The 10,569-nt window shown below is 35.7% G+C and overlaps 1 protein-coding gene across 1 annotated transcript; it reads right to left on the reverse strand.

Moving 5' to 3' along the window:
* Positions 1-791: 791 nt before the first annotated feature.
* LOC101895785 (uncharacterized) lies at positions 792-8,517 on the reverse strand. The gene is made up of 9 exons (XM_005185849.3): positions 7,001-8,517; positions 4,809-5,047; positions 4,531-4,754; positions 3,854-4,239; positions 3,395-3,770; positions 3,163-3,331; positions 2,112-2,305; positions 1,587-2,052; positions 792-1,524 (listed from the first exon to the last, which is right to left on the reverse strand). Exons 1-9 carry the CDS (start codon positions 8,055-8,057, stop codon positions 1,141-1,143), a joined length of 3,495 nt encoding a protein of 1,164 aa, XP_005185906.2. The 5' UTR covers positions 8,058-8,517; the 3' UTR covers positions 792-1,140.
* Between the last annotated feature and the right edge of the window lie 2,052 nt (positions 8,518-10,569).

Below are 10,569 nucleotides of genomic sequence, written 5' to 3' on the forward strand. Positions count from 1 at the left end.
AATGTGTTCTAGACCCGGTGGCGGAACATTGTATGTATAGGTCCACGTTTTCCTATGGCGCACATATAACGGTATCCACCGATATTCGTTATTTTGTTAATCCTAGTCACATTTACCAACGAAATTTTTCAAATTTGGAATTTAAGACTCGCAATAGATAACAATCGTTGTAGTATAAAGTTGTCTATATAGGTACCCCTAGTTGGTATGGACCCCACATAACGGCCTCACTCGTTTTATGGTTTTTTGATAAGTTTAACTGCATTATCCAAACGGTATATGTAGTTTAAAGTGGAACACGCTCGAACTGACATGCTTTTATATAAAAATGTTTTCTTTACCCAATGGTGGAGGGTATTTAAAGTTTGGCGCGGTTGAACTTAATATTTTTTACTTGTTTTTCTAACGCTCTTTACTTATTTCTGCGGATTTTCCGTATTTTCAAGGACAAGGACCCAGTTTCCAACAAAAGCCGATTTAATTTGTCATTTCGTAATTAGGTAAATTCATCTCAAAAAATATGCAATATGACTCCCAAAATATGCAATATGTGTAACCTCCTAATAGCTGTGGCCATAGATTCGCAGAAGATTCTAGTTCCGATATTCGAGCAAAGCAGCTGTAATTTTACATTTAAAAAAACTTATTTTTAACCAAAAAAGTTGTTATTCGCTTTTCTATAAGGCGTAAATATTTTTTTTGTTTGTCTATATCTAAGAATTAATGACGGGGTTTAGAAGCAATCGATGAAGTATTAAGTTTTCAATTTTTATTAATTGCCTAAATAAATAATATAATATTTAACAATATTATGCATGAACACTTGTATAAAATAACATTTAAAATTAAAACTATAAAATATCAGGATTGATAATTGGCGATTGTAAAGGAAATATAATTCTTTGATTCTAATAAAATATGGAAATGGTTCTAAAGAGATTTGGAAGGACATTCAATCTAAGGAAATACTCGTTATTGTGGCCTTATAAAGAAAAAAACGGTATTTTAAGTTTTGTATGTCTTTTGTGGGAATTGGAAAATATTTTTGGGATTTGATTTTGATTTCAAATCATTGACGCAACGAAGATATAGGGAATCTATCTATGGATGCTTCTTGACCTCTTCCTTTTCACTAATTTCCTACTCTTCTTCCTCTTCCTCCTCCTCCTCTTCTTCCTCTTCGGCTTCTTCCTTCTTAGACTCGGCTACTTTTTTAGCATCACTTTCCACCAATGAGCTACGTCTTCTTTGTATATATTTTTGTTCTTCTTCCTCAGGATCTGAACCCCATACGGTGTCGGGTGGTTCAGGTGTATCACTGGTCGGTACTTGTTCACTATTTTCTTCGGAAGCCTCTGACATTGGTTCGCCTTCACTCGTTGCATGGTCATCACCCTCCAAATGGGGTCTTTCGATGAAAATGCGATTAATTATTAAGCGACGTATATTTTGAGAGGGTATATCGATGAGAAAAGACACAGCCAGGGCACCCAGTAGGATTATGGCAATCTCTTGAATATTAAACTAAGAAAAGAAATTTGATTTACAATATTTTATTAGAAAATAAATATTTCACTCCTCCTTACCAAATCAGTTAAATGAAATTTATCCGTTTCCTTGACCTTTGCCGTACCATAGAGGACCACAATGTACATTACCATTTGTATGGGGAATATAAGGCGGGATAGTACCAGAAACACTTTGGATGTTGTTAAAAATTTTAGCACTGCATTTTCACTATCTTTCGGCAGCATAAAAATAAACCAACACAAACTAAGACCAAACACCAAAGGACACCATGACGCATATGAGGCTGCATCCGAGGAGGTATAAATAAAATCGGTACGCATACTCGAAGCCGGTGACCAAAAACACCAAAATAAACCCAAACTAGACAGGGCCCAACCGAATTTCATCATTTCCGGTGTCAAATCCAAAACACCATTATTGGAACGTTGAAATATACCAGCTCCTATACCCAACAGATAGGTAGTGGCACGACTTATGGGCGAGGAATACAATATGTTGGCAGTTCGATAGAATTTACTGACACTGAAATAAAGCCATAACAATTAGTTACTCGATTCTAAATTTTTTATAATGATTCTTACTTGATACCATGAAATAGCGTCATCGACAGATGCTCCTTATTGGTCCGGGCATACCGTGCCGCAACTGACATGGCATGCAGAGCTCCATATACGAAAAAGGATGCATCGGAATCGGTATAATAAAGCCATACTACAAGCGGGCCCACCAGATATAATTGCACCTCCAAGGCAAGTTGAATGGTGGATGGTGAACACTAATCGAAACAAGAAAAGTACCTTATTAAAAAAAACGAAATAGAATACAATTCCTGAAAGTTCGAGCAAAGTTTCCTTCGTGCAAATTATATTTGAATGCTGAGCGAGGTACGTTGGGACTATCGAAACTTAATATGCTGCACATTGGGGCTATGCGATTTTGGTGTTGATATTGGATTCAAGACGGAAAAAAGCATGAGAGCTGAAGTGTAACTGCTCTAAATCTGATCTAAATCTAGGACATTATCTTCAAACTACAACGGGGTTTAGGGCTCTCAGGCCATACTTTATGTGGTTTTAACCGTACACTAAGAAATAACAATATTTTGAGATATATTTGTAATATTCAAAAAAATTTTAGAGCTTTGAAGTTCAAAATCACTGGTTTAAAAAATGGTTCCATTAATTCGTATTTTGGTATATAAGAGTAAACTCTGTCTCGAATATTTGTTACATTTTTGCTCTGTTGCAGGACTTCAAGAATGTGAAAGTTTTTACTACGACCAATTTTCCCTTTATGATATCGAAAAAAAATTTCAAAACTGGTTGATTCTTGCAGATTCTGATACAGAACATTTATTTATATTTTTGTACCCTACATCACTATGTGTTATACGTATTATATGATTGATTGGGCCAAAAAGTAACATCGCGATATTTTAAAATCATTATTTTTCAGTGCGTAGAGATTTATAGTGCCCACATGACTATATTAATTTCTAATATCCTGAAAAGAATTTCGTCCAAGAATACTGAGGTCTAACACTTTTAGTTGGATAAGGCCGTATCAATTGCTACATACCCTCTGTAGCCTCTGTAGGCTGAGGGTGTAAATATACAGTTCCTCGCCACTTACCGTCTCTTCAAAATCGATGGCATTCTGTAGACTTAATATATTGCGCCACCATTGATCATCGCACAATCGAGAATTGTGCCCCACTAAATTTTCCCACAATGGGCCAGAATTCAAATGAGGTAGAATCCAAGTTTGAAAACATATCAACAGATAAACTGTGGGTAAATAACTGAAAAAAAAAAATACTTTTTAGAAATTGCTAAAAACAATTGTTAACATTTTTTCCACCCACCGACTTATTTTCAGGGCCAGACGTTTCAGCAGCTGTATATAGGATTTCTGTTCCATTTCTTCGGAAAGTTGATAGGCCGTCAGGAAGCCACTGATCAATAGTAAAATATCGGCATAAATCATCGGAGAACGTATCAAAATACTCAGGGGATTATCAAATGTGCGAACAAGTTGATCACGATTTGTTATTGGCAAATGGCCAATCATCAGAAATTTCAAACATAAATAAAGCATCAAAGTGGCAACCACTTTTAGCACGTGAAATAAGGGAAATGGTATATCGTGCGTATCGTCATCGGCCAAGAGTATGTCAAGGCTACGTTTCGGTGAAAATGATTTGAAAATCTCCAAAGCCAGCGTATTGAAAGAGAGATCATCTGAAAAGGGCCAGGGAAGTGTATTGTAAATATGCACAATATATTTATTTGAAAAGAATTTGATATGTTTAGAAAAATATTACCACTTGTTGGATCTCCTTCCTCAGCTTCGGCCTGTCCCTCCACCTTTGGTTCAGATTCTTCTTCCTTCTCTTCAGGTTTAGCCTCTTCTTCCTGCTCATCTGCTTCTTTTGTTTCATTTTCTTCTTTATCCTTTTTCTCACCATCACTTTTAGTTTCATCTTCGTTCGAATCCTTGTTATCTTCTTCCTCTCCACTTTCTGGTTTCTTCTTGAGTTTCTCCATTAAACCTTTGAGCAATTCTGATATTTTCTTTATCATAGTTTTAATGGCATCTACCACAATTTTTATTAGGGATATTACACGTTCCAGCATTGGTTGTATACGTGACCAGTTCTCCCAGGCCATCGTAGAGAAAGAGATAAGGATAAGACCAAAGATATATAAGCTACGTAAAAATTAGGTGAAAATCAATTTTAAAAAATGTACACATATTTTCATGTAACAAATCACTTTTCCGAAGCTTTCAAACACACGATAAGTTACTTTTAAAGAACAAATTGGTCCTCAGACCTGTATCTCTTTTTAAGGACAAAACCCAAGTGAAAATTGAAATATCCGAGCCTGAAACCCCCTTTCTCACTTTTCAAAAAATGCTAGTATATATATTTAGCCTAGCCTAATCGATTAGATTCCCTCCATTAGAAACAAAATAAAAAACCAAAAAATATTTACTTACACTGTGGCACAAAACTTTTTATCCTTCTGCAGAATTTTTAAAAATTTCCGATTCTGCTTGACATAACAATCATTATCATCGACCTCGACATGTAACTCGACGCCAGTGTTATTGTAACCCTGCAGACTTGATTGGAGCATTTGACGTACAACATCACCGTCACAGGCATTTGGAACACATATACCCCAATTGGCTACACCATAACGTGGTATGAAATGGTAGGGCTATAAAAATATATTCATTAAATATTTTTTAAAACAAATATTTCACCTACTTACATTTCCCAAATGACTGTTGAAGAGACCTCGACCGTGCAGCATGTGCACTGGAATCTTCAGCTCACTCACCGAAGTTTGTGTCTCAATGTGGGCCAGGCAATATTTACCACGTATCCTCACCGGATGATTTGAGGTAACTTTAACAATTGTCTTGATATCGGTGCACATATTAAAGTCACCAAATTGATTGATATTGCCACGCAATAGTCCAGGTCCAACCTTGCCTGTGGCATCCAGCACTGCAATGAAATTTGAAATTTGTTTACAATAATATTTTAATAAAAAGTACAAAAAATTGATTAAATATAAACAAAGGTATACAATAAGAAACATACGAGAAAATTCATAACCCAATTTTAGGTATAAAATAGGTATAGGTATTTATGGTATAACTTTTATTAAACTTAAAGCGATTTTAACCCCATGCAATCAACGAAACCTCCATAGATGAAAAACGGGGCCCAAACTTTTTGGTTTTCTCAAAATTTTGTGAGTCACATCGGGAAAAACAAGAAAATGTGAAGTAATTCTAAAGCAACAAGTTAAAATGTTTCAGTCGATTTTGCCGACAGATGTATACCTTAAGCCAATGTTCGACTATTTAAATATATGTTGACTTCTGTTATGATTATTCAAATTGTTGACCCTCTATGGAGTAGGTTCTGAAGGAATGGGCCAATATTGTCCATTTCGTATCGGACCTAAATCAATATGCTATAAATATTGCGACGTGTCAGGTTTAGACTATATCGGTTACTTCCTTCACTTTATATGAGGTGACCGAATTATTCAATTTTTATACCCTCCATCATACTATAGGGGGTATATTAACTTTGTCATTCCGTTAGTATCTTCTCGAAATACTCATGTCACACCCAACAAAGTATATATATTCTTGATCAGCGTAAAATTCTAAGTCGATTTAGTGATGTCCGTCTGTCTGTCTGTTGTAATCACGCTATCTTTCGAACGAATTGAGATAGAAGGCTAAAATTTTGCACACATGTTTATTTTGCCAGTGGGCAGGTTCGTAAATGGGTCATGCAGGTCCACGTTTTCATATAGCCTCCATATAACGGTACCTCCCGATATTCGGTAATTTGATGATTTTGGCGACATTATTCACCGGAATTGTTTCAAATTTGGTTTTTGAAGTTCGTAGTAGTACCTATACCGCCTAAGACAGAAAATTGTCTGTGCAGGTCTATTTTCGGTATTTTGACGATTTTAGGTACAAAACTCACCGAAATTGTTTGTGATGTCGTATTGAAACTTGAAGAGAATTGAATGCTCATTTCGCTTCCATTGGGCGTTATGTTTTTCAGAATCTTGAAACCTATGTTTTGGAAGGTACCAGAAGAAAAGGTCCGTTATCCACCATCTTTAAAACAGATATTGTGTTGATGGTATTATTAAGATGTACCAAGTCTAAATGGAATCCGATGTTAATTTCGCGTTTTATGAGCTTCATGGATCTACAAAATTTTGACCCTTTGTGGGAGGAGGTACAAGAAGGAGTGAACCGAAACATTTTATAAGAGTTATAATTATTCAAAATTTGACCCTTTGTGTGGGAGGTACATGTTGGAGTTAAACGATATTGTTGGAGTAAAATCGGATTATCCTTTCTCTTTCTGTGCAGTAAAATATATATTTTTTTTGAAAATGTCGACCTTTTGTGGGGGAAGTACCAGAAGGAGTGGACCGAAATTGCCCATCTCAGAACTCGATCTATGTTTCGTAATAATATTACGATGTACGAAGTTTTGATTAAATCGGATACTCCCTTCGAGACTTGTCGCAGGACCAGCCAGACTGACGGACGGAAATTGAAAACTTGAAATTGCAAATGTGTGTTTAAGGGTATGAGGTGTACTAAAAGGTTTAAATTTAAGATTGGCAGAGTTGTAACTTTTTAAAGCAAATCGAGCTTGGCGCTGAGTGATGAAGTACCAAATTATGCTATTATTGGCTAATGAATGGTACATCTTTATTTTAAGATTATAAGATTTAGCTTTGAATATTCGGGTGGGTTCACTTTTGTGTGTGCTATTGCGTAATTACCGGAAATTTGCACTTTAAGGGACTTAACAGTACCAAAATGTTAGCGAGTTTTCCATTCTATTTTAATTTATTTTCTGTGGAGGGTATAAAAAATTACTCTTTTTCACTTGTTTACTTTTCGAACTTACTCTGTAGAGTCCACAACTTATGACCTCTCAGTTGGCGCTGGAAGATCTGTAACTGTTCGCGACACTCGCCATTTTCAATATCCTGAGGTTTGACAATGAAATTCGGTAAACTATAAAGTAAATTATCAAAGGACTCTTGACTCATTGGCGGCTCGGTGGATGCAGCCTCATCATGTGAAACATCTTTACTACGTTTCTTGGCGACTTTGGGAATTTTTATGGGTTTCGGAGGCTTGCCAATTGGGAAGAGACTATTGAAGGGCCAACGATTTAAATAATCCATCCATGTTTCGCCACTGCTATCAGCTGGAGCTGAGGTGTCTTCTGTGGAATCAGGTCTCAGACGTCCAGTTCGTTCACCCAACCATAAAATCCAATCAATAATGCCATTTGATTTCGAAGTTGCTGTTGCGGATTCTTCGGCAGATTCCTGTTGTTTGCTTGACTCTTCTTTGTTCGATTTGCCACCACCGCCACCAAAGAGAGAGGAAAACCATGATCCTGATTTTTCTTGACTTTCAGTACTGGCCGCTTTGTTTTTTGAAGATCGTGCTGGTTTTTCAGCTCTGCGCGCCTTTTTGAAACGATACTCTTCTTCTTCATCATCATTGTTTGCACTGTTGATAGATGCAGCGCGTTCTTTGCGAGAGACGTCTTCTTCCTCCTCCTCTTCTCCGTCATTTTCATTGGTTGCCTCATCTTCATCTACATCCTCACCACCACCATTGTTTTCCTCTGTCCTATCCTCCTCAACATTGGTGGAGGCATTTTCATCACCTCCTGTATCATCGTCCTCATCTGCCTCTTCATCATAGCCTTCGGGTATAATGCGTTCAATTTTATGAAATTTATGTTTCTTTTCGACCAAGTGGCGTTTTGGCTGCTTGCGGCCTTCCCTGCTGGCCGAAGTGCCAGCTGCCTCCCTGGATTTGCCATCGTCGTCGCCATTACCCCAGCCAAAGGAAAATTCCTGTGAGGGTGGCAAAAAAGTTAGGACCAGCAAAAGAATCACCAAACACCAAGACCACTTCTTATATCCGAACGTTTCCCGGGACATTCTAATCGTTTTGCTTGCTTATTGTTGTTTCTGTTTTTTCTTTCGTTTTATTTTTTTTTTCACTCAGTTAATTCACTTTCATTTGTTCGTGGGTTTGTGTCGAAGGGCCTTCCCTTCGATTTCACTTGGCAATTTTTGGGTTCGGGTTGTTGTGATTTTTCTCTGCTGATTATATAAATTAATATCAATATTTCATTTTTCTCTGATATTTTCAATTAATTTCCCAAGTTTTCTTTTGATTTTTCATAATTATTTTTTCGTAAATTTATGAATGAATTTGTTCCTTGTCGTATAATTTTTCAGCAAAGAATTTCTAAAAATATGCACTTGTTTCGTTTGAAAATTTTATATATTCAAATGTTCCGTTTCGTCTTTCCCTTCACCAGGAGGCTGAGTGCCTGCCTATGGCCTCTCACGCGACCGACCGTTCAATTCGAAAATACAGCTGCAACTAAATGCTGTGTGGCTGGCAGTGGTTTGCCACGGCAAACCACAGATAGCTGCACTTGTTGCACATGTCAAAATGAAAATTATTGTCAAAATTGAATGCAGATGCAATGGTGGGATTTCGAATTTGATTTTTCGAAAAAAAAAAATATTTAGATTCGTGAAGATTTTTGCAACACATTATAAATGTGATTTTGTGATTTGAAATGGAAAGTATACGTTTTAAGTAAACCCCTTGGAATTATAAAGTTTATTTCATCCTAACATATATTGGTACTGTGAGCAGAGATTCCTCTTGATTGGTGGTGTTTTGCAGTATTTAAATTGTTTGACCTACCACTCTTTTTAAATATATCCTCCACCATTCTATGAATGGTATATTAGCTTTGTCATTCAGTTTGTAACTCCTCGAAATATTTATGATAGACCCCACAAAGTATATATATTTTCTGGACCAGCGTACAATTCTAAGACGATTTAGCGTATGTCCGTCTGTCTTTAGTTCCTTACAAATGGTGGACGTTATTAAAAATTCGACCTGGTGGTACTTAGCTGCCTTTTTACTTGTTAATCTTCCCTTTTGTAGTCCTGTGTAAATTATTTTTGAATATATTAATTTCATGCCCCTAAAAGTATGCTCATTAATTTGGTTTCTTACATTACTTCTCGTTTGTATGGTATTAAAATCAAGATGACGCTGTTCATTGCTTACAGCACAAAGTAGAGCTGGAAAATTTCACTGTGCAACAAAAAAATTGAATAAAAAATAAATAATTAATTACGAAAAAGACCCAGTGGATTATTACAGTAGAGCAAAAATAGAATGGTTATCTTGTGAATCCAAAACTTTTTCGTTTCTTTGATTTTCACAGCGAATACTATGAACTAATATTTATTAAACCTCAAATTGGAGCTTCCTGTAATGAATGAAATGTAGTGAGAATTTAAAGGGAACTCAAAAAAGCTAAAATTTTTCAAAACTTAAAGAGGTTTTATATTAACTAGAATTTATGATATATTTTGGAGGTGCTTCAAATCAAATTTCTTTTGTCCATGTGTACTAAGTTTGCGAATTACAACATGGTCCTTAATTTGGAGCAGTTTTTCTTAGGTTTGGTTTTGGGGTAGGTTTTTTCTGTTGGTGGAGGTGGTTTCAGAAATGTGTACTAAAACTATACAAAAAGTACTGAATGACACTACATTTGGGATTGGATGAAGGGATAGATATTTTGATTACTGATGGTATCTGTGTTTGAAGTTTAGCGGTGGTTTGGAAATGTGTCCTTTATTTGTTAGAAATGTTACTAAATATGGTATTGGGTGAAGGAATACGGCTGGAATCCTCAAATTTGCTATTGAGGTCTCTGTTGGTATCTGTTGTTCGGGTTGGAGGATGTTTTGCAAATGTGTACTATAATTGTACGAAAAGTACCAAATTTGGTATTGGGTAAAGGGGTATAGCTGAAATCCTGAAATTTTATATAGATGTTGGTGTCTGCGGTTAAGATATGAAGATGGTTTTGGAAACGTATGAATAAAAACGGCTTGAACTCTGAAATTTTGTATTAGGATCGCTGGTCATGAGTAGCCTGGACATATAGAGGTGAAAATGTGTACTATAATTGCACGAAAGTACTGAATTCTGAAATTTGATATTTAGATTACTGATGCTTTCTAGGATATGTTGAAATAATTTTGGACAGAATAGTATAGTATATTTTAATATAGTATATTTTAAGACCTATAGTGAAATATGACGTGGAATTCGTCCTCTTTTAATACTTTCTGGCCAAAATGAAGTGTTATGCTATTTTTATGCATCCACTTACATGAAAAAAGTTTTATTTATTTATTTATTATTGGTTAAATCTAAATATTTCTTTTGATATATAATTGAGATACGGATTTAAACCCAAAATGTGTTTTAATATTAAATAATATTTTGGTTTTCGGTGTATTCAGGAACTTATAGTAGAATTTTATGACAAATAATTTTCAAGAATATTTTAACTTTCTAGGATCCCGTTTCAAGGGAGTTTCAACCCTTTTTTGATAAGAGGACCAA

This window comes from Musca domestica, unplaced genomic scaffold, assembly GCF_030504385.1.
Source record: "Musca domestica strain aabys unplaced genomic scaffold, Musca_domestica.polishedcontigs.V.1.1 44, whole genome shotgun sequence".
NCBI classification, from domain to species: domain Eukaryota; kingdom Metazoa; phylum Arthropoda; class Insecta; order Diptera; family Muscidae; genus Musca; species Musca domestica.

Excerpts from the sequence above, each read along its gene's own strand:
- LOC101895785 (XM_005185849.3), bottom strand. The coding sequence starts at position 8,057 with ATGTCCCGGGAAACGTTCGGATATAAGAAGTGGTCTTGGTGTTTGGTG. Across the intron at positions 4,755-4,808 it reads TCAACAGTCATTTGGGAAAT|CCCTACCATTTCATACCACG; the intron begins GTAAGTAGGTGA and ends ATATTTTTATAG. Across the intron at positions 3,332-3,394 it reads CTGGCCCTGAAAATAAGTCG|TTATTTACCCACAGTTTATC; the intron begins GTGGGTGGAAAA and ends TTTTTTTTTCAG.